Raw genomic sequence first — 24,461 nt, forward strand, 5'->3', positions numbered from 1 at the left:
ATATATATTAAGTCAGGCAGGCATACATTGGCATGAATCAATGTAGGTTCATACCTTGACTTCTCAATCCTTAAGTGCGTGTGTGTGTGTGTATGTGTGTTGAGTTAAGTAAAACCAAATGGCATTGTATATTTTAAGGCAATCTGACCTAAAGTGAATTTGGATTTCTAAAGCAGAGTCTCGTGTAACAAGAGTCTACAAGTAAACTAGTTTTATTGGAAGCTGTGTTTGAGGTGGATTATTGGATTTTATGATCTTCTCCACCTTGAGTTTCAGAGGTCCTGTTTTTTTTCAGAGCTCAGTGCCTTTTTATTGCGTTGTTCCAGAGCAGAGAAGAAATCCCTGGAGGCAACTATATTCGAGAGCCAGGAGCTCTCCGCGTCCCTGGAGGCCAAGCTCACCAGGCTGGAGGGCGAGAGATCCAGCTTGAGTCTGGCTAACGAGGCCCTGGCGCGTGAGTGGCCCCTTCCCTCAGAGGTCTCACTGTTTTCCATGCCAAGCCCCTCGGCCATGAAGCTTTTCCAGCCATCCACCAGAGATCCATATTTCAGCCCTGAGATCTGCAACAGCTGGGCTGCAGTATCACCGAAGCTGCTTTCTCAGCTGACCCTGGTCTCTCTGCTACATGCAAACACACATGGATCAGATAAATAGTGCTAAGCTCCAATGTTCTGGGTAACCCCATGGCTGAACATGGGCTGCATATGCAACTCCCCAAAAACATGTTAATAATAACACTTTAACATCTCTTCATGATGAACAACTCAGTATTTCATTACCGACCCGGGGTTCACGCATTTATTTCTTTGTGCAGGTGACACTGCTCAGATGCGTGCGGATGCCGAACAACAGCTACAACAAGCTGCAAAACAACAAAGACTGTTGGAGGAAAAGCTGACTGAGGTGGAAAGAAATACCCTTTTGATGCGGAACAATACAGAGCAAATTCACAGAGAGCAGCTGGAAGCCGAACATAAGCAAACGGTAAATCATCAGCCTGAGGACCATGTTGCGGCACCTGGTGCAGCACCTGGCTAGTAAACAGTTTTAATTTATGTGCACACATAATCAGCATTGGTTACAGCAGCCTGCATTTATGTCATTATGATGACAGTTGGACATTAAACATTAAAAGGTCTAACCTGCCTTCAGTTTGTGTTTACGCCTCTCCATTTGTTGGCATGTGTTCCCACATAAACTCACAATGGCTTTAAAAATAACACCAGCGACTTTGTTGTCTTCGCATATTGAAGATATTGTTTCCAGATTAGAACCGAAGTGCGTGTCAATGTTTGACGGTTTAACAGGAGCAGCAGTTTGCAGAGCTCGCTGTCCAACAGCAGCAGACTGAAGAGCAGCTACGCGTGCAGTGCGAGGAGCTGCGTGCGCACAACCAGAGGGCGCTGCAGCAGGTGCAGGATGAGCTGGCAAAGCTGCAGAAGGAGTTCAGCCAAAGGCTCCTACAGGCTGAAAGCAAAAAGCAACAGGTGGTTCCTATTTAAAAATACATTTGTCTTTGTTCAAGTATTTTCGGATATGTTAAAGAATTATCCTATATGACATGTAGTTGTATTTTAAAACTGACAGTCAGTGGAATTCTGTCCAGTGTTCTATAGCAGTGGTCCCCCACCTTTTTATTACCGCGGACCGGTCAAGACTTAGAAATTTTGCTGCGGCCCTGTGGGGGGGGGGGATGTTTTAACTTTCAGATAAGGCTTCTGCATGTGAATATACCCAATTTGGGTTGTCTTGGCCCTTTTCTCGCAACCGGTGGGGTTTTTCCCTGACTGGGAACGAGAATACAACCTGTTGAATGTGACAGGTAGCCAATCAGAAAGTGCGGTGAGGTAAGAACGGAGGGGAATCCCGAACAGCTGACATATCGCGCAACCGAGAGTCCGGTGGACATCAGAGATGATATGTGGAAATGTTTATTATTATATATAAAGGTCATTATTATGTTTATTCAGTTAAAAATGTTAACTAGGAAAAAATAGTCACCTCCAAATTATAGTGCAGCAAATAGAGCGGCTGCTCCCGTCGTCTTTTATCCACCGTTACATATTTTATCTCTTAAAATGACTCCACACATTATCACTATTGCTTCTACATCGTCATCCGTGTTTGGTTATTCTAAATTCCGTATGCTATGTTGGGGGTTTTACTGGATTATCCTCTGGAATCGGGATGTTCGTGTGTGGTGTGTTGGTCCTGCCTTGGACACACGAACCGATCGAACCTGTTGTTCTTTTATCAGCTCTGTGGTCACAAAGTTTTGGAGAATCGGCCGATAATTGTTAAATCTTGCCGTCTAAACCAGACTTAAGACTAACAAGCTCTACTCATCTCCTCTCGACCACTGCCCAAACGCTCTGACTCTGGTCGCTATGGTAACGTTTACATATCCCTTCAAAATAAGATACAGAAGCGACATAAAAACGAACATTTTACTTTCGTGAAAATTTTAACTCACGATAATGACTAACGGGAGCCCTGAGCTTGTTTCTCTGCAATGAGACGGTCCCATCTGGGAGTGATGGGAGACAATAACACCCGAAGTGTTGCTTATATCCACAGCCTGCTTGGTCTCTAGTGGCGAAGCAGCTTGAAGCTTCATTGCCTCATTAGCAGCCAGTCGCCGCATGTTACGCAGAGCGGGCTTGTAATGTGGGACTCACCTACCGGTCGGGGATGAATCCATTCTTCTGTCTCTTCTGTGAGCCTTTCCTCTTTGCAAAGAAACTTTCCAAAGACATCTGATCTGTTTCTTACTCATTTTGCTGCTTGTGGGCTCAATGTTGGTGCGCAAGTAACCGAGAGAATCCGGTTAAAGGATTTTCAAAATAAAAGATCGTCCAGACTCAAATAATACATAAAACGGAAATATTTAATTATTTGTTGCGCGGCCCGGTACCAATTGGTCCACGGACCGGGGGTTGGGGACCACTGTTCTATAGGACATTATTTTATTGGTATTCTCTCGTAAAACACTTACTGTATCAAATCTCAAGGAAGGTTTAACTAAACTTGCCAGTTCCCCGTGCGCAAAGTATTTTATTGAGATGTTGGAGACCACAACCAACAGGTGTGCATTTGTGAAGTGGAAATAAAAAAATTTAAGTGTTATGTCTATTCATAATCAGTCGCGTCAGTCCCTCATCTTAAAGAACGAGCTTTTGTTTTGGGTTGCCTTTACCCAAGCTCAATCAGATCAATGAACATGAATTTTGAAGCCTTTTCTGACTAGACCTTGTTATGTCACGTTTTTCACATTTCCATAAAGGATAGGTTGAGAGAATCCACGACCAATAGTCACACTGTAGACAGATTCTCAGACCTGAGCTGTAGATCTCTGCAGCCCCGCCAGTGTCACCATTAACCTCTTGATTCGTGGTTCACTGCATGACCCTGTCATGGTATGTTGTTTGTAGATGGATCCAAACCAGGGGCGGAGCTATAGCGGGGGCTGGGGGTGCGGCTACCCCCCAGCCCGGGCCGGATGGGGGCCTGGGCCTGGAGGTGCCAGGAAGGGAGGAATGGTTTGAAGTCGCTGAAATTTCTGATTATAGACGGAGAAAGTGCACCCTCGCCTGTTGAGAAAGGTGTATTTAATGTTAAAGTCAACAGTTTGTTTCGCCCCCCCCCACCCCCCAAACATCTCCATAACGTTACTCTTGAAAGTGTTTGCAATGTTTCTTGTCGTGACAGTATGTTTTGTCACTTATTCTCTCAAGCAAACGTCCGAGGATGAAGGGTTGTATACAAATGCAGGTCACACTTATAGCTGCAGTATGCAACTTTCATAAAATAATATTTACATGTATGTTAAAACTGCTACACATGTCATAATGCCAAAGGATAAGTGTGAGAAAGCCATGGTTAAACTGAACTATTATTGTCTGAAGAAGTGCAGCGCTTCTGACCAAAAACAACCAGTCCAAGCCAGGAGGATATCTTTCGTACTGTCAGTGAACCTTGTGTACATGCTGCTGCTTAATGTGCTAATGGCGGAGAAACAACCTACAGTTACAGAAAATATGTTTATCTGCCGTCCTCTGTGGCTATGCTAACCAGCCTTAGCATTCACAACAGGGTCTGCTACAAAATCTGTATGAGAAAACAAAAGGTCTGCGCTGCAAGGTGACTGACAGCGCTAAGATCCTCGGGGATCTTATCGCTGTCAGAAGGCAGAGGAACTTGATTTATTTTTCATTGATTGTCTATCTTATACTGTCAAAAAATTAACAGTATGTTTCAGCAAATATGTGTAAAATATATATATATTTTTTATAAAAGTTACAGGTTGCAGCTTTAATGTTCTCCTTTGTAGCCTATCATTTGTGGTAAAAGTGAAATTTTCTTCCACTTCACAACCACGCATTAGAGAAAAGTAAAAGGATCAGAAAACTTGGGCAAGTCACTATCGGCCCAAGAACATCCAGCTTTGTTTGCCACTGACTATATATTAATCTGACCTCATAGTTTGTTGTGTCCAGGCTTTGTTCCAGCAGGAAGCTGAGAAAGCTGCCCTTACAGAAAAAATAGCATCCCTCCAACAGGATCTCATTACAGCCAGCATGGAGACAGAGCGTATGCAGAGGGAAGTGCTTAGCAGACAAGAGCTGGACAAGGTAAAAGTATGTCAGGGCTACACACTCCCAGTTTAGTTCTGTTGTGAGGTGAATTCATTAATTTGCATCTTTTTATGTTGCAGAATGCAGTAGTTGTTAGGTGTGAGCTGAAGGATTTACAACATAAGTTTGAAGAATCCCTGGCCTCTCATCAGAGTACTAGGAAAAGTTTCATGGAGAACATCAGAGAACTCAACCATCAGAAAGAACAAGCAAAAGAGGAGGTTTAAGTCATTTTAATATTTATTTTATCATTTGAAGTATCAAGACTGGGTATTTTCCTGTAGAGACCCTTGTATGTAAAACAGCGGTGCTCAATATGTCAATCGCAATTTACCAGTCGATCGCAAATCTGTGGGTAGATTGCATGACATTAAAAAAAAAGATGTCAGCCTATCATTTATCCTGTCACTTGATTAATATACAGGGAGGTCTTAGCAGATGGTGGTGCTAATGCTTCCTTTACCTTACAATAGCGGTTATAATAGTGGTTTGCTAACCGTTATTATAACCGCTATTATAACGAAGAATAAGAACAGACTTTTTCTCACGCTTAGGTCACTGCGCATGCACAAACAACGACGCTAAGTGCAGCTAAACTAGCTAGATAGCGAGTTACCTCTTAAGAAACAGTAACCTTCCTCACTTATAAAAATAAGTGAGGAAGATAGACCAAGTAAGAAGATAAAAACGTAGATGATTTCTACTTGGTAATTTTATAAGTAGCTTGCATGCTGAGAAAGTGTGAGCGCCCCTCATATAAAAAAAAACTGCTATACCAGTCAAACCCCCTGGACAAATTAGGAATTATAGAGTGAGGTAAAGAAGTAACTTGTTTGGCTTGGCTAGCGTTGAAAAACTCTGATCCTCCTCTACCATCTCCAAGAGTTTGGATTAATTAGAGTTGATGTAGGAAGAGGCGTTTAATATACCAAGATGTTGACTTTAGCTGGAACAAAAACCTACTAGCAGTGAGGTGCCATCAGGTACAGAATTGAGCTGTACAAGGAGACGTGTTGTGGTTCCCTCCCCTAAGGCTCCTACTCAGCTTTAGTTTACTATGTCAAATCCACAAGAGGGAACTGCTGCCATGTTGACTCTAATATTAACATAAAAATACAATTAGAGACCGTAATTTGGCTCACTAGGACAGGCAGGGCGTGAGCAACGAAGACGGACCGCAGGGAGAGGAAAAAGCAAGGGGAGGACACAGTCCCTGGTACCATGATATGAAATAAAAGTTTGACTTAACCCCTTGTGTAAATAAGCCAGCGGGGGAGTGTTTATTTTCTCCCTCGCAACACCAGGAGGCTGGCTCCACTGGGACTCCGAGTCCCTCTCTCCCAACCACATAACACAACACTGGCGTCTCGTATTCTCCACTCCTCCCATTCCCTGCTCTCCCCCAAAATCAGATAAAATAAAGGATAATTGGCCTGATCGGCCCTAGTTTGTTTCTTCTCACATTAGCGTTTATGAGAAAAAAACCATCTTGTGTGGGCTCTAAACATAACACTCTTCCTTCTCCTCGTCCTCCCTTTCCCCCTTCTTTCACTCCTTTCCCTCCACCAGTTCTTGGTAGGCTGCAATTTATCAGGCTGTTCTGTGTGGATTTTTTACACTCTGAGCTGCAAAGAGAAGATAAGGAGAGACAGAACCTGGCCACAGGCCCAATAACCTCTTATCTGTGCTTGGATAAGTTTAGGCCTCTGCCTCTCTGACTACCCACGACAACACGTTGCTATAAAACAAAATATAGGTCACAGAGTTTCTAACAATTCTGTACACATCTTTTAAAGTAGCATATTTTAAATGTTATAAAGGATATATTTCTTACACATGAATGTTTTAAGATCATCAAGCTGATTTAATAGCAAAGTTCACCTGACTCAATACAAAATGCTGTTTTTAAATGATAATTTAATTTATTAAACGGTCATGATTAGATTAAATTAACTTTTTTGAGCTTTACATCATGTTATAATGTTATTCCTTTCATCAAAAACGTAGCTGTTGCGTTGCCTTGTTTCTTTCATGCATGTTTGAGAAATCCTTTAACGGCAACCATTCAGCTGTGCAAAACTCCTGGTGGGTCCAAGCAACGCCTTTGAGACGCAGCTCCTCCTCTGAGTTGCGGTCTCCAGTTTGAGCTTTCTGCCTCACAGAGCAGCCCTCGCTTGTGACTCTCCGCCCAACTCCTTCAGACTAGCCAGCAGCTATTAGCAAAACCCTGGTGGCACTGCTGAGCTCATTATACGACATACTACTCAGCAAAACACTGATAAAAAATATTAGGTGGAGATTCAAAAAGAGCAGGAGGATTCAAAAAGGAAAGAAGTACTCAACTCAACCTAGCCATAAATGAAAAACTATTGGCCCTCTTTGGTAACTGATGAATTCAGTGATTAGCCAGGTGTTTTTTAGAACCTCTAAACCTATGTTATGAAAAACAGAAACTACCGGACAACAGAAATCAAGCTAAAAGATTTCAACAAGCATCACATCATGCAAGGATCTAAATAAATTCAAGAACAGATCTGAAACAAAGTCATTTCTTCTGTCCAACTGGGAAAGTGTACAAAGTCGTTTCTAAGACTTTGGGACTCAAGCGAACCAAAGTGAGAGCCGTCCCAGTAGGCCTACCAAAATAATTACAAGAGTGCATCTACAGTTCACCCAGCAATAAATTACAAAAAACCCAGAACATCAAAGCACCATGAGCCTCACCTGGCTCAGGTAGAGTCAGTGTTTGTGATTTAACAATAAGAAGAGAAACTAGGAAACAATGGCATTTACTTTACGAGAAAGTCTAAAACCACTGTTGGCCGAAAAGAATCCCCATAAGGCAGATTTCACATTTTCCAGAAAAACATGTTTTATGATCTGAGACTTTCTGGAAAATATTTTGTGGACTGATGAGACAGAAAAATAACTTTTTAGAAGGTGTGCTTCCTGATGCACCTCTTTTAAGGCTAACCTGGTATTTCAGAAAAAGAAACTCAAGCTCAGTGGTGGGATGGGATGGAACTGCTGCTAGCAGACGAGCATTGACTGATGAGACAATGAATTCTGTCAGGATGAGCTTAAAATGATCATGGTCAAAAATCCTCCATTATGACAGATTTAAAACAAATGTGCAAAGAAGAGTTTGCACAAATTAATCCACAGTGAAGTCACAGACTTTCTTCTAATTTAAAAAAAATGTGTTTTGTATTTACCAGGGTTATCTGTTAATGAAATTTGTTTGATTTAATACATTTGAAAGTGACAAAGAATTCCATGAGGACAAGACATTTTTCTCATGTTAAGTGAAATAATCTGCCAACACAACTAGAACTTTTTCACCAATATTAAGGAATTATTGACTCTCAACAAGCTCCAATATTTTGCTGAAAAATTTGTTTTGTCATATTTCAAATGTACTGAGATATTTGCATTAGAAACTATACCAAAAATACTTGGTAAGATTTTGTTTTTGCAGCATACTATTGTATCAAAATTTACTGCCTTCATAAGTAATCGTCAGATAAATCCTCAATTATATTGCACTCCATGTTTTTTTTTATTTGGTCATCAAGTTAGAGGATCTTCGTCGTCGGCTTCAAGAGGCAGACGATAGTCTTCTTGAAGGGAAACAAGATCTGACCGAGGCTCACAGAGAGCTTCAAGGCTGTGTGCAGGAGCGAGACAAGTTACGAAAAGAAGCACTGGAGCTGAGGCGAGAATTGGCTGATGAGACCAGAGAGAGAGAAGCCATCCAGGTTTCTAATCAGGAGCTCAGAGCTTTCATCAAAAGAGCGGAGAGTGAAAACAACAGGTGCAGCCATCCCACAAGTTTGGATATGTTCTTCAAAGTCTATTTTTGTAGCAAGAAAATGCTCAATTTTAATGTTACGGCCCGTTTAAATTTACCTTGCCCAGCCTCCGACGAGCTTTGGAGGAGAAGCAACATAACGAGTCCATCTTGGAAGAAAGTAGCAGCTCAACACACAAAGAAGCAACCAGTCTGAGGAGCTCTATGAGGGAGCTGGAGAAGTCTCATCTGGAGGCCCGCAGAGAGCTGCAAGAACTACGCAGACAGGTGGTAGGATTACTTCGACTTATAATATCTGTCTCATGTTTTGCTTGAATCAGTTTGTGGAATCTTTATGCTGTCAGATAAAGGTCCTGGAAAGCAAGAACAGACGCCAGAAGCAGGAACTGGTGGAGCTGCAGAGCCAAGTATGTCAGAAGGAACAGAGGGCAGAGGAAGCACAGCAGGAGGCTTTTGTTCTCAGTCAGAGAGCGCTGGAGAGCGAGGCTGCCAAGGAAGCAGCGCTCAGTGAGGTAAATGGTAAATGATCTACTGGTGTTGGTGTTTTGCTTTTCGTTTGTGTTTTCTTTTCTGATTGTTTCTGAGTTCTTCATTAATGGCTTTTGGATTTTTCCCCCTTATCATATTTGGTAACACTTTATTTGAAGGAGTGTGCATACGACTGACATGAGACTGTCATAAACATGACATAACATCAGTCATGAACATAAAGAAGTCTTTATGAATGTTTATGACAGTTGTCATGAAGTGTCATTCGGTAAATAATAACATTTTTAATGCAATGTTGCTCTAAAAGTTGCATTAAAAGTCCATTAAAAGTGCCAACTTTGCATGATTTTGTAAATTATGATAATTTAATGCAACGTTGGAATGCAAACTATGTCAACATTACTATCTTCTCAATCACAACTTCTTTCAAAAAACCCAAAGTCTTTTGAGAATCACACCAGATCTAATGAGCCAAGTCTTTGTTTTAATGCTCTTTACTAAACTATCGTTTTGATATTCTTTCAAAATCACTTGAGCAAATCTTTTAGTTTATCTAATTCCAATAGAAATAGCAAAGGTCAGATGAGTTTCTAAATAAAAGTTTCCATATTATGCTTGCTAAATCATCTTTTGTTTACATTCATGTACTTAAAGATGTAAGCAGTAAAGTCCAGCTAGTTTACAGGACTCAACAAATGTGTTTCAAAACACTGTCCTGCCTTTAAAAGTAAAATATTATAAGGGACATTAAGCTATTTAAGTCACCACACAACACATTGCCTGCACAGTGCACACAGACAGGACTGTGGCTTTGTTTGCAGGTTGCAGGTTTGCAGTGCCATGTGATGGAACTGGAAACAGCTGAGCGGCAAAACCGAGAGCTGCTGCATGAAAGAGAAGCCAATCAGCAACAGAACGACCAGAGGCACAGAGAAACCACAGCTCAGCTCAAAGATGTGCTGGAGGACTCCAAGACACAAATCAGTGAACTTTCTGTCAAACTCAGTTTGGCTGACAACAAGACCCGGAGCCTGGAGGAACAGCTGAGTCTGAGCAAAGGTGTATGTCGGGACTTGGAGCACCAGCTGGCAAGGGTGAATGCAGCTCTGCACTGCACTGTTGGTGTCAACCGTGTGAGGCTGTGGCACAAACGTGGATCGCAAACAAGATCTTCCTCCCCCTCAAGGAGACATTTCCATGTGATGGGTAAAGATGACATTGTATCATGCTGCAACACTACAAAAAACACAAAATCTTCCAAAACATTTTCCTAGTGCATATATCAGTACATTTTAGACTAAACTAACTTGCAAGTAACTTTTGTGCAAGATGTAGGAACTTGTTTTAAGTCAGTAATTCCTTAATATTGATGAAAAAGTACTGGTTCTACTGGCAGATTATCTCACAAGACATTTTTCCAATGTTATAAGTAAAATAATCTGCCATCAATATTAAGGAATTACTGACTTAAAACAAGCTCTTATATCTTGCTAAAAGGTTAATTGTGAGTTAGTTTTGTCTTATTTCAAGTGTACGAAGATATTTGTGCTAGAAGAATGCTTGGTAAGATTTTGTGTTTTTCAAGTGAAGATACCCTGCAGTTATCTTTGTTTCTTTTGAGAGTAGGGAAACTAAGGCATGCTTTTTCTTGTCAGAGGGAGAGTATGGACCAGAAGAATTTGGACTACCCTTGCTTAATTCTGAAGATGAAGAATTAAATGTGAAATCTGTGCAAGCAACTCTGCAGGAGTTCATGAAGGAACTCAAGGACGCTCGAAGAGAAAAGGCATAAATCAAAGTCTTACTAACATATTATAATCCTATTCTTTAAATTTTTAACAAAATCTTAACTGTGAATCATCTTTCTGATTTAGGATGAAGCTCAGGCCCAGATAGTCAGTCTGAGTCAACGTGTGACTGAGCTGAAAGTCTCTCAGGAGAAATCGCTCAACCAGCTGCTGGAGGTACAGCGCTCCCTCAGGCTATCAGAGGAGGGTAAGGAATCCCACCAACAATCAGAAAATATCAGTTGCTAACTGACAGACATATGCAATGTGCTTACTGCTTTAGGAAAACAAGAAATGACACGACAGTTGCATAAGGTGCAAACGTCCCTCACCCTGCAGCAGGATGTTGCACATTGTAAAGAGAAGGAAAGCAGAAACCTTGAGGGTCAGTTGGCTCAGCTCAAGACTTCTCTTCAAGCCTCTCAGACTAAATGCAGGTTATTGCAGGTATGTTGAAGACATATGGATAGTGATTTTCCAAGAGACTAAGACTGGCTTCAAACATACACATTAATGTTTATGTTGCATTGTTCAGTAGCGTCTCCAATAAGGGAGCAGGGAAGCCATGAGAATAACACATCAACACAAAGTTCTTCACATGCTCTGACATTTAAAAAACAGAAACCAATGTTACCATCTAAATCTGTTGCCATGGAAGCCAAATCATCATGTTCTGTATATCATCACCTTCCTATATCATTATTTATTTATAAATAAATAATAAATATTTATTAGGACTTAGGACATTTTTATAGGAATATGATGATGTGCAACACACACATTGTGTTGCCTTTGTGAAGATCTACTAAAGGTCTGTGTGAAATATCTCCTTTAGGACAAGTTGGAGGTCTTGCAGGAGTTAGAAACGTGTGCAAATGCTGAAAACCAGAAACTGAAAAAATCTCTGGAAGCAGCACAAAGCAGAGCGAACCACCTGGAGCTTTCTCAGTGCACCCTACAAGGCGAGCTACAGAGGGCCCACCTCAGAACAGCAGAGCTGGATGCAGAAGCTGCCGCACTTCAGGAAAGACTTACAGAAGCGAGACGAAAACTGCGCGAGAGTGAAGATCAATGCGCAGCTCTCAGGGTCAGCGAGGAGAGTTTGGCGGTGTCTCTGACTCGAGCTGAGCAGCATGAGAACGGGCTGAGGGAACAGGTCCGTACGCTTTCAAATACCATAAGTCGGTCCGGGAAGAACACCGAAGGTTTGCAGGAGCAAGTAACTGAGCTGCAAAGGGTTCTGACTGCAGGCGAGGACGACCGAAGACTGCTGCAGGTACAGGGTGTAGGACAGTTTCTCATAATACCAATTAAAGGAGCAGTATTATGTAAAATCGACTTTTTTGAGCTCTACATCATGTTATAATGTTATTCTATCACCATAAACATATCTGGAGTGTTGCCGTGATTCTTCCATGTATTTTTGAGAAATCCTTTAATGTCCCATGCCAACCATTCAGCTGTGCAAAACGACTGGGTGGCCCTTGCTCTGTCTTCGAGGATAAAGCTCCTCCTCAGAGAAATCTCATTATAACATAAAGAACTAATAAAATTGTACAAACTCGCAATGTTTTCATGAAATTGTGTGATTCTAGAAAGTGTATTTTAATATCTGTATATCTGTAGGAGAGTTTGGATAAAACCCGGGACGCACTTTCAGAAAGTAAGAGGTTGAACTACTCACTCACTGAGCAAACCCAGAGCCTTAACTCAGCACAACAGGATTTATATGTTAGAATATCTGAGCTGGAGAAAAGTAACCGGATGCTGAAGGAGGTGAGCCACACTGTACTCCTGCGAGTGATACTGCAAAGGTCGAGGCTCTTTTCTGAAGTATAAATTGATAAACTCTGTTACAGAGTCAGAAGCAACAGGAGGAGGCTCAACTACAAGCGTCCATGCACATTGACAGAGAGAAGAAGGAACTGCAGAAAAAGCTCTCCAACATGCAGAGCTCTTTGCAAAAGCTTCAGAACGAGAAAGCAAAGATGGAGAAGGCGTTGACACACCTCAGTAAAGACAAGTCTGCACTTAGAAAGGCATTAGAGAAAGTGAGTCTGCTCATTTTAACAGCCTCATTTTGAAAGTACTTTTTAAAGAACTCTATATTTATATATGTATAAAAAATAAACTTTCTACTGTAAAGCCTTCAAAGGTTTTTTTGGTGAAAAGAACAAAAAAATCTGAAACATCTGAATTATATGAGCACGCCAAGCCACAATTGGCTTTAAATGTAATTAAAGTATCTTAAATTCAATTCTGCAACTGCTGGAAGCCTTTATACAAAAGAAGCCAGAACTGAAGTAGTATGTGTTTAGTGTTGCTCAGAGACCTTGCTGCCACACTCTGGACTCTATGAATACATGCAGATGCTGAGGCCATAAGGTACACTGAGTCTTACAAGAACAAAATATTTTTATAATTTAATCATTTTTGCTACATTTTAGCTGTGTTTTTTGGTATAAAGTTCTAAAAAATCCACAAGACAAACTCAATTTTTCTGATTTGTGCTACAAACATGCTAGAATTTGAGTGTTGGAAGAGTCATGGTGAGTTTATTACCTTTTCTCTGTTGTCAGGTGGAGATGGAGAGACTCAGGAAAGAAGAGGAGGTAGTATCTGTTGCCAGGAAGAAAGTTCAGCTGGAGCAGACGCTGCAAAGTCTGGAGAAAGAGCTGACTGAAGAGCAGAAAGTAGTTCAGACTCTCAAGGTAAGAAGATCCTTGCAACATGGGCCATGAGGAAAGACCTGTTCTGAATGAGGTGAAAACATTTTTTTGGGAAATTTCAATCAGTTCTAGCTCACTTGTGTTATCATTACTTATCAAAATGTTTATGTATTTCGATCTTTTTCTCGCTTTCACGTATTTTATTGGGATTTTTGGCCATTTTAACTACCGATCCACTTTTTTCCCTTCCGATATCGATCCAGATATCCGAGGTTAACATCAGCCAATCCGATGCAGAAAAACAGTGCTGAATTAACTTAAAATGTTTCTTTTTTAAAACAGTCTGCACCAGTGCAGCACACTTAAATACACCAATAGCTTCACAAGCTTGGTCAAACTTTGATTTGTTCAGTCAGTGCAATTAGGATTATAATGCCCAATGGAAAAAAAACAAACAAAGAAACTGAAAATAGGTTGACTACTTTGGTCAAACATGTAAAAAACAAAACTGCAACAAACCGTCTTTCAAATGGTTCTGAAATGCAATTAGGAATTCTAAATATTATGTAAAATAAATAATAAAACATGACGTCTTTTAGAGCACAAAGCATAGAATTAGACTGAATAGATCTACCCTTATGGACTTTGCACATTGTCATGATACCAATACCTGTATCAGAACTGATACAGGTATTGGTATCGGATCGGTGCATCTTTAATTCTAACATATGGTTTGATCTAAACCTTTCTTTTTTCATTTCTGGCTGTATGTTTAATCAATCAGTCAACCAATCAAGTTTACTTGTATAGCGCATTTCAGCAACAGGGCAGTTCAAAGTGTTTTACATGATAAAAACACAAACATCAGCAATTGAAACATTAAACATCAGGGTCAGGTGAAGCTTGAAGCTCTGTCACTGTTATGTCTTTGCCAGCATATAACAGCCTTTCTTTCAAGATTGCCCTGTATTTAGTTAGTCATCCCCCATAACTGTTGACCAGCATCCTTGCTGGGAAAAAAGCTCCATCCTCTCTGCATGATGTTGTCACCAGCATGCTTCACCTAATGACGGTCTATTGAGTTAATAGTCAGTAACCATAAAAATTTAAGGTTGCTGAAAGGTTTTATTGTGGTCTCCTCTGACCAGAGCACTGCCACATGTTTGCTGTGTCCTTTACATGGCTAACAGCAGACTTTAAAAAGAACTTCCCAAGACTGTATCAGGATCTTTTCTTTCATATAGGTCATTTTTGTGGAGTGCACATCCAAGAGTTGCTGTATTTATTTAGGGGTACCAAAGTAAAAGTCAAGTTTAAGTCAAGTCAAGTTTATTTGTGTAACACATTTTCAGCAACAAGGCAGTTCAAAGTACTTTACATCATAAAAACATCATGACACCATTTATGAAACATGCAATGAACATTACATTTTGCGTATGGCTCTATCAAAATCATCAAGCAAATACACATGAGATATGTTGATCAATGTTCGACTTAGTCCTGTTGTGTTTATCTGAATTAGATTTGTTAAAAATATATATATTAAAACAGTGTTTTTCAACGTTGTTTGAGCAAAGGTACATTGTTTTAATTGAAAAAATCACGAGGCACACCACCAACCAAAAATGTAAACAAAGATACTCTGTAGCCACCTATATAGTCATTCTTATAAAAGTGTCTTGAATAGGAATCAAATAAACACAAAAATGTATTCTTTTATCACATTTTACATTTCTTATTTCAGATTGCACTTAACATGTCCACTTTAAAAATACACCTGAACAGTGTCACAACAATGTGGTCTTAAATTTAAAGAATTGTAAAACACATCAAAGTGGTTTACAAACTAATCCATAAGCATTCTCTTAGCTGGAATATAGAAAATAATTCTTATTCTGAAAGAAGCAATAATATTTGGGAAAGATTTCACTGTTAAAATATGAAGAGTTGCATGTACAAAATGTCAATATCTGTATATTTTATCCACCTACTGTGAAACCTGTGCATGTTTGGATGAAAACAGATCTGATTTCCTGGCAGAAATTGAAGAAAGACAAAGCTCTTCCTCAACAGCTCTCAGTCTCTCTCTGTTTTTAGAGAGAGACTGAGTAGCCAGGCTTGAGAAGCTCACTTCACACAGATATGTTGTGGGAAATCTACCCATGTTCTTTCCAACTACTGCTGAACTTCACTGTCTTTTCCATCACTGTTGTCACAGTCTTGCTAGAATACATTTTTTCTTCTTCTGTATCTCCTCTTGGCATACAACATATAATCCTAATAAAACACACACAAAAAATCTGTGGCAGGACTGTAAAAAAATTTGAAAATATTCAAGTAATATAAATACTTTTGCAAGACATTGTATTACACTTAATTGTTTTTGATTTCTGAAATAAATGAGTACCTGAACACGAAGGAGTCTTCATAACGACTCCCTCATGTGTTATGTCATATTTAAGACAGCACCATGTCAGTCTTATGCACACCCCTTCAAATAAAGTGTTACTGATTTTTTATTTATTTCTTTTTTTTGTACTAAAATGATTTTTAACTTGTGGTTGGAAAAAACAACTGTCAGTTTAGAAGTCCCTTCAGTTTCCTGATTACAAAAGAAAAAGTGAACAAGAACGTTTTCCCTTTCCCCGATTTATCATTTTCTTTCTACTCTCTGTTTTCAATCCTTAAAAACTGAACAAACTGCTGATAGATCCAAATCCCAGAGATGGAGCGCGCTCATGCACAGCACCTCCTGCAGGTGACAGCCCATCATCACAGGGAACTGGATTTAGAGACGGAGCGCCTGAGGGACAGTCGGCTCCAGGCAGAGCTGTCCTTAGAGACCAGAGAGATGGCTCACTGCCAGAGGGTCAGACACCTCGAGGAACAGGTATTATACCTGCAGCTGTAAATATATTCAGCTCCTCTTATCCTCTTATTAGAAATATCTACATTCTTCCTCCTTCCTGGTCCCCCCAGGTGCTGGCTCTCAAAGAGCAGCTCGATCGAGAGACGACAAGGCGTCAGGAATATTTCATTCAGATGCTACAACCCGGTGTGTAGGCAGTGAAGTATGTGGCGCCTCTGTGTTCTTCCTCCGCTCTCCACCTGGAAACTTTCCAACATCTGCATGCGTCAAGCCACAGCCATACTTGGAAGCGCACAAAACGCACTGCTGAGGCGTTCACAGCCGCCCCGTAGACACACATGCGTGCGGGATTACGCTAATCTGCGAGAAAGCTCAACAACAACAAACAAAAAGTGCATTGTTCGGAAGTGAACTGGATGTGCCACATTGTTCTGTGGGATTGCTTTGTGTGGCTCAGAGAACTTTATCTGTCCAATTATCCCGTGATGAAAATCTTTCATTAATTTGAGTTTTGATTGATCTGCACACCCATTTGTTATCATGGTTATGTGGTCATTTTCTGACACGATCAAATTCATTGTTTAATTGATCCAAATGAGAATAACTAACTTTAATTATTAGTGAATGCAAATGTAGAATTGTTTGAAAGTTTTGCATCATGTCACATTACGAAAAATATTATCATGTGCTACAATGTTAAAAAGTCACCATCCTTTTCAGTCAAAAAAGATTGTAAACTTTCACGACCACATTGAGCATCTCTGCTCATTTATTTCAAATAAAAACATCCAGACATTTACAAAAATGCATGAGAAAGTGTTTATTAAGACTTAATGATCCTGTTTTTCAAATATTTCTTACTTTTAATCAAGCTTAATATTCTCTTGACTTCTTTTCTGTATGCTGTGTGAGTTTTTTTCTGTTTTGTTTTGTTTTGTTTGTTTTTTTTTCATCTCAAAGCCAACATGTTAGTAACTGCACATAGAGAGAGGTTAACTGTGCGGGGGGGAAAATCTGACAGAGTTTCTTTAAAGCAGCCCTTTGATTAACATAGATCCACCCAGTGGTTATCCAGTTACCGACCTCTCTCTGACTATTGGCCGGACAGAGTTAATTATGCAAGGTAGTGAATCCCCTGTGGGGGAGGTGGGGCCAAAAGCTGAAAGAACTCTTTTGGCAAGCAGAATAGAGCTTTTATTGAGGATATTTCTAAGCTGACCATCAGGGACCAAATCACTGGATTGTTTTTAAAAAAGGGGGAAAAAAAAAAAAAAAGAAAAACATCTCAGCTGAATCACACTGCTCTCCCCCCACACCCCTCTTCTTTCATTTCTTACCCTGTTTCATTTCAGTGAGACGGGACTGTAAGCTCACGGAGCGGCCGGCAGCAAACAGAATGCAAGGAATCTGCTGTATTCGCCCATCTCGCACAAGAAGCCCAGCTTTCTGCTGAAAGGACGAGTGAGAGGGGAGGCAGAGGCAGATCCGAGGAGGGGGCAGCAGTCGGGGAGGACTCCGGCTTCGCTGCGGCTCAGAGGAGGAAAAAGCGTCCAGTCTTGCCCTGTTCTGCTCCACTCTGCACTTGTTGCCTGAGGTGCGTGAGCTCCTCCCTCCCTTCCACGGTGCCTGCTGTCAGCTCCATCCCTGGGCGGCCAAGGCCATGCTGCTGTTGGTGCTGCAAGCCCTCCTGCCCTGCTTCTGCACCCTGCTGCCCGGGGTGGAACCCGCCGTGTCCCTGGAGGACTTCTACCCCTTTGGTCCTGACCAGGGGGACGCCCAGACCACCGCCCAGGACGACGGAGGCTCCGGGTTCCGGGAAATCTCTGTCGCCTTCCCATTCTTTGGTGACAGACATTCGGGACTCTACGTGAGTTGATGAAAAGAACTGTGTGTTTTCTGTCTGAGTTGGATGTGTTTTGGTATGTCATCACAAGTATGTGCATGTGTGTGTGCGTGTGTGTGTGTGTGTGTGTGTGGGTAAAGGGCAGGTAGCAGTTGAAGCTGACAAGATGTGATTTGTGCAGGGTGGGTGTAGATGAGATCTGGTACACAGCCAAATCCTACACTGCAAAGCTCGTTCAGAGTTTTCACTTAGTCCGCTGTGTAATAATCTCATTTGTTTAAAAAAAAAAAGAAAGAAAAATGCCGGGCTCTCCCTTTCTACTTACATCTGCTCCGTTCCTGCACTCTGCTTGCTCCCGAGCACACGTGGGAGACCAAACTATTAGCAGAACAGTGGTAACCCGCCGTTAAAAGTAAATCTGCGAAAGAGCCTTCTGAGGGAAATGACAGTTTGTGTTCAGCATCTGTGAGTAATTCTTCCACACAAGAAGCTGGGAAGAAGGGGAGGAAATGCACACGCCAGAAAGAGCAAAAACAGTGCTCTTGGGAGGAAGCTGAAAGGTTTGACAAGGATTTTCGCGCAGCGCAAGCGAAGCATCCTTTGATCTGCCTTTGTCATATATTGGGTTCGGCTCCAGCAAATGGAAAAGGAAAAGGCAGAACTCTCTTAAATCAACACCACCTGTTGTGGTTATGCATCCACACTTTCTCTCCAAATCTGCCCCTCCTCGCCTGGAGCCGTGCCTGTCCCCCCCACCCCCTTAGCGCCCCTCCCGTTGGGATCTCTGGCATTAAAAAGACTGAGGAACCATGATGACAATTAGCAAGGTCAAAAGGTCGTCTTCCAAAACACCATTTCTCTCTCAGCCTTATGCAATAACGCTAATCTCCACCTGTCAAATTAGACAAGATAAGACAAGCTGCAGGCTGCTTGATTTGTTAATCTCAGATCAAATTAGCATCACAGCAGACGTGAAAACCAGGGAAAACGTGCCCTGTTGTGTTTATATTGCTCAGCATTTTCAGTCGTTTGTAATTCTGAAGTGTCTGAAAATGCCATAAATGAATGAATCATCCTAAAATGATGCTCGCCCTTTTCAGCGGCTCACCTGAATCCATTAAACATCTGCTGCAAGGCGTGCAGGCCGCGGGGCGATATCTGCCGTCGGGAGGCAGATAGTATTTCACTCAGCTCTCAGGGATAAATTTGTAAATTTCTCCCAGGAGCTCGCTCCAAGCCTCTGGGCGGCTGCCACAAAGAAGCCGTGGAAGCAGACCGATTTTAGACGCTGTGTGGGTGCTGTCTTACTTCATTAGCATTACTGAAGCTTTTGAGCCCCTGAAGCCTTTCGCAGCAGATCCTTTTTAGAACTATATAATCCCTAATATGTGCTATTTCCAGACACAGAGGGAATTCAACCTTTAGTTACCGTGATCTCTAAATGTCACTTTAAACTTATTTTATTGAACCCAGGGTCTTTCCCAACTTCCACTCCTATTTCTGCCACATAGTAACCAGGCTTGTCCCACTGTTATGGTTTTGTATCTGGGAGTTTTCTCGTGTTGCTGGGATCTCTTCTTCTACTCTTCCTCCACATCCTCCCCTCCCTCTCCTCCCACACCTCAGATAACATGGCAGGGGTCTTCCCCCTCTGGAACTGTCCGGCTGCTTGTATCTGAGAAACAACCGATCACTTTAACAGAGCACAGATGTGTGTGCGTAACCCCCGTTAGGAGGTTCTGAATGATTATCGCACTCAGATTAACCATTCCCATTGAAGTTGAGCATAAGGAACATGAAGGAGGACATCCGGGATCAGAGAAACGACACAGGTTTATGATCAAATGTGAGAATATCCCCGTCTGATCAAATCCACTTCTTGTTTGGAAACTATAAATATACATAACCTATTCAGTTTCTTTTGCAGCTGATTTCCAAACTCAGTTTTCATCAGGCGTTCAGCTGCTCATTAATTATTGATTTTTGGAGCAGAAGCAATGAGTTGGCACATGTTTGGGAGAGCAAAGTTTTTAATAAAATTTTAATGCAAATCATTACAGAGTTAACACATTGAACTCTTCAGAATCTTATAGGAGAAATTAGTGTGTGCAGCATTACTAGCATCATTAAAAATTGCAGTTTTCACATGAATCCTCCAGTAGACACTGAAAACTATGGCAGAAATATAATCTCATTAGAACCAGACTTCTATTAGACATTAAATTTATAATACGTATATGCATACATATAAATATTCACACACTAAGTAAATGAAAACACTAAGTGCAATATCTTTACTGAATGTCTTAACAGTTCAATGTTGTTTTTAGCACTATATTATTATTTGTACATTTATCCTACATATATTGTTTTCTTTCCTGCAACAGTAACACTTGTATGTATGTATGTATATGTATGTGTATATATATTCTCACATAGTGTCTCTGTACAATGACAATAAAGTAAGTCTAAGTTGAATATAATAGAAAGTTTCTTTCTGTGCAATTCTGAATGTTTTTTTTTACTTTAATTTACCCTGTAGAAATTAAAGTAAAGTAGATTATTTCTAAATCATATTTGATATAGGCAGCATTTTTATAACAACTGAAGTTAACTTCAAGTAGCAAGTAACTTGGTTACTTGATAATGCTATAAAATTACATTATATGCCTGTAAAATACATAATACTGCCTCTTTAAACAGATGGCTCTATGAAATGGCCATAGTTGAAATCAAACTTATTTTCCTCAATGAGAGCTGATCTGTGGAGTGCATCATTACATCTCATCATTTTGGGCTTTTTAAAATTTTTTACTTATATTTGGCTTAAGTTGTGATTCCAATAATAGTTTGATTGTGTCTGCAGGGGTCTGTTGTTTCATTACTCAGAAACAGATTTATCAGTGAAGGTATTGTTGACGTTTCACTGTTACACTAAGCTAACTTGATTGACTGTAGAAGACGTTTGCTTCTGTAATTTTTTTAATACAAACCTAAATGTATAATGTTTAGGGCCTTTTTCTCCCATCTTAAGCCATCACAGTTAATGTAAACAGAAGAATGTTGCACAACCACAATAACTGTACCCTGTGAAGCACAAAGCACATTACTGTGCTGAGAAAAACATTGAACAGTATGAAGCTATATGAAATACAATAGAAATTTAGGCAAGATATATATATATTTCTTTTTATCAAATAATTCCAGAAATTGTCACAGATCTTCTCAAACCCAACCAAAAAAAAAGACTTTAACATAGAATAACTCAACCACAATTACAAAAGGAAGTGGAACCTTGAAGTATAGCAGACAGGTGGGAGTGGCAGAGTGTTCAAACCTAATTTCATCCCACATGATCAGCAAAAAATGTCTTTATTCCTTATTTAATGGGACCAAAACAAATAAAAAACCACCCCCAAAAAAGTTAATTATCCTATGATCTGCTGCGCAACTACAAATGTAAGAATTAATGATTGTGGCCTATTAGGAGCAATGTGCTCTTAATGGACAACAGCTGCAATGAAAAACAAAGGATGATGTTTCAGGCAGCTGAGCAGCAGCTCTCAGTCAAATAACTTTCAGAAGCTTATCCCAAATGGAAAACACAGGCTGTAGCAGTGGGGAATGTAAATGAGAAGTTCCAAATAATATAAAGCAGCAGGTGAAGGCTGTTAAAGCATGCAGTGCTGCAATTGTTTTCTCTTTCTGCCTGACTATAAGGAACCTGCAGAGCAACAAGATGCTCTGCTGTTTTATTTGCTTCTGCATGTGTCAAGTCTTTATCCTTTATCAACAGGGATACTTTTTCATAAAGATGCACAACTCAGGCTCTTCTGGTTTAGTTTGATGTCCAATTTATCTTTTAACTGAGTCTAGAAGTTAAAATTTAGATCCAAAACACAAAAATATTCGGCTTTTTTTTTTTTTTTTTTGAGGCAGAAGTTGTAAAACCCAACACAAAATACAGGAATAACAAGATTTCCTAAATTCATGCATGCATCATGGTTGATGATGTGTTTATGGATTGAAAATGGTGGGATGTTTTAGTATTGATGCAATTACTTGACAGAAAAAAGAGCCAGTTAAGAGAAATCTGTCTGATTCTGGTAGTTTTCCTGTAGATGAGTTGCATCTATATGTTTTTTTTTTTAGGTAAGTGTATTAAAGGTGTAACAGAGGAATGAGGGATTGCTGAAAAGTAAATAACAAAATGAAACTGCTCCTTGTCCCTCGATGCTCATCCAAGTGGAGTGAATGATGCAACTCTGTGATTCGACAAAAGTTTCAGAGTTTCTGTAGACAGAAAACTTTTTGACAATAAGCTGAAATTGACTATTTTTGGGAAGTATTAAAATGATTGAATTAAGTTATATAGATATGTACTTTTTTAGAATATATTAGAACTAAATTCTTTGGCACACAAGTCGTTGTAAACTGCAGTTCTTGTCTTTTTATGTTTGAAAAACTGGATTTTATAAGAGCAGACCAATCCCAAAGGCAGAAGGAAAATGTAAGAGCCTCCAGCAGTTTTCATAATTTAAAATACAACATAGTTCAATTAAACATATCTAACTGAAATATTACCTATATACTGGATATATATTAAAGAAATGTGTTGTCTGTTGTCAGTCAACAACTCTTTCTGAGCCAGGGCCGAGACGTTACAAGTGCATTGGCCTTCTCTGGTCCTGTTGGCTACCTGCACAAGGTTGTAGCTGTGAAACCTCACTTTTTGACAAGAAAAACTAACGTTTTCCCAAGCTGATCTATGGCCCTCTTTTTCATTTAGAGCTTTGCTTTGGCTAAGCTTAAACTAGAAGAAAGTTTATTTTAGCCTATAAAACTACTTGGCTCTAAAGAAAACCACCCAAGCAAAAAATCCTGAATATATCTGGCAAAGAAATCCCAAAAAATATAAAGAAAAAGTTTGTTGCAGTATGAAGTGGTACCACTTAAAGTGAGGTATACATCTTCTATGACTGACTCATTGCTACGGATGGGCATTTATCGTATCGTCAATGGTTTATCGTGATAAATTTCTTGCCATGATGTGAATTTTGATTTATTGTTGTCATGATAGATTCCAAATAACGGTGTCCGTATTGTCGGGATTGTTATTTTTACTATTTTCTCCACTCTTTGTTCAATGAGAGCGCCAATAAATTTGAAAATATGTTTAAATGCAACTCAAATGTGAGCAGCTCAGTGTCACAAATCACATTTCTTTATGTGACTGCTGTCCTAAAAAAACGTATTACAAATGGCTTGGTTTTTCAAGGGAGCATTTGTGTTTGTGGAGCTATGACTGCTGTGTCATGCAGTCAGACATAGTCCTATAAAATAGAAATAATGAATAGCTCTCATCGTCACATTTATCGTTATTACAGTAGTCCCACAATGTATCGTGATAAAACTTTAAAGGGGCAGTGTTATGTAAAATCTTGTTGTAACGTTATTCCCTCATCAAAAACATACCTGGAGTGTTGCCATGGTTCTTTCATGCATGTTTGAGAAATCCTTTAATCTCCATGGCAACCATTCAGCTGTGCAAAACCCCTGGGTGGACCTAGCTCCACATTTGAGGACAAAGCTCCTCCTCTGAGCTCCCAGCCTCACAGAGCAGCTCTCTTCCACTACTCCCCCACTCAGCTCCTTCAGACTAGCCAGCAGCAATTAGCAAACACCTGGTGGAACTGCACATCTGCTGAGTTTATCATAGGAGCTACTTCTCAGTGCAATGCTAGTAATAAAGGGCTAATAGAGGAGGAATGTTCAAATTACAATTCAATCATACTTTAATGATCCCAAAGATAAATTAAATGTTGTTGTACTCAATAATTCAGATTATTCAAAGAATCATCAAGTTGTAATGACTTCCAGAGTTTTACGAAGAGCAGGAGTTTATTTAAAGAGACAGAAGCCAAATTTTAAGCCACTAAATTACAAAGGCAAAGCTCTTTTAAGTCATATTCAATATGTAGAGAATTTTTAAAACAACTGAAGTTAACTTAGTTACTTGATAGTGCTAATACATGACACAATGTGACTAGAAAATACATAATACTGCCCCTTTAAGTCCATTTGGTCCACCCCCTACTCATTCCACCTCTTACCTACCGGTGTTTCCAACCTAAGTCATGCTACAGCACAACTCAAGGCTCTGAACCCCTTTACTTTCTCACATCAGTTTGGTACAGAACCTTCCCTCCCTGAATGTCACAGATCAGTCAGAATAAGAGAAAAATATGTATTTTCCTCAAATGTTATTTCCATGTCAAAGCCACCTGGAAAGACTCTCTGCAAGGTGGAAATGCACTTGTTTAAGCAGTTCCAGATGCTACTACATTAGATGTTAAAAA

General features: G+C 40.2%; 2 protein-coding genes across 5 annotated transcripts in view; both read left to right on the forward strand.

The window, feature by feature from the left end:
- Positions 1–17,735, forward strand: part of LOC103463952 (rootletin-like) — a 37,095-nt gene extending 19,360 nt beyond the window's left edge. The window contains exons 12-30 of one of the 2 annotated variants that reach the window (XM_017304523.1): positions 327–454; positions 815–984; positions 1,308–1,487; positions 4,497–4,631; positions 4,715–4,855; positions 8,210–8,448; positions 8,553–8,712; positions 8,790–8,957; positions 9,756–10,140; positions 10,590–10,720; positions 10,809–10,929; positions 11,005–11,168; positions 11,557–11,997; positions 12,348–12,497; positions 12,581–12,772; positions 13,301–13,432; positions 16,101–16,280; positions 16,370–16,445; positions 17,612–17,735. In XM_017304523.1, the coding sequence (XP_017160012.1) occupies positions 327–454; positions 815–984; positions 1,308–1,487; positions 4,497–4,631; positions 4,715–4,855; positions 8,210–8,448; positions 8,553–8,712; positions 8,790–8,957; positions 9,756–10,140; positions 10,590–10,720; positions 10,809–10,929; positions 11,005–11,168; positions 11,557–11,997; positions 12,348–12,497; positions 12,581–12,772; positions 13,301–13,432; positions 16,101–16,280; positions 16,370–16,445; positions 17,612–17,712 (3,394 nt within the window). In that variant the 3' untranslated portion in view covers positions 17,713–17,735. Of the gene's footprint in view, positions 1–326; positions 455–814; positions 985–1,307; positions 1,488–4,496; positions 4,632–4,714; positions 4,856–8,209; positions 8,449–8,552; positions 8,713–8,789; positions 8,958–9,755; positions 10,141–10,589; positions 10,721–10,808; positions 10,930–11,004; positions 11,169–11,556; positions 11,998–12,347; positions 12,498–12,580; positions 12,773–13,300; positions 13,433–16,100; positions 16,281–16,369; positions 17,067–17,611 lie in introns of those variants that run through there. The other variant, XM_008407697.2, reaches the window with a different exon arrangement.
- A 158-nt stretch (positions 17,736–17,893) lies between these two features.
- The window catches only part of sned1 (sushi, nidogen and EGF-like domains 1), a 34,507-nt gene continuing 27,939 nt past the window's right edge, over positions 17,894–24,461 (forward strand). For all 3 annotated transcript variants that reach the window (XM_008407699.2, XM_017304524.1, XM_008407700.2), the window contains exon 1: positions 17,894–18,126. In XM_008407699.2, the coding sequence (XP_008405921.1) occupies positions 17,920–18,126 (207 nt within the window). In that variant the 5' untranslated portion in view covers positions 17,894–17,919. The remainder of the gene's footprint in view (positions 18,127–24,461) is intronic.

The sequence above is a fragment of the Poecilia reticulata genome, linkage group LG4 (assembly GCF_000633615.1).
Source record: "Poecilia reticulata strain Guanapo linkage group LG4, Guppy_female_1.0+MT, whole genome shotgun sequence".
NCBI classification, from domain to species: Eukaryota; Metazoa; Chordata; class Actinopteri; order Cyprinodontiformes; family Poeciliidae; genus Poecilia; species Poecilia reticulata.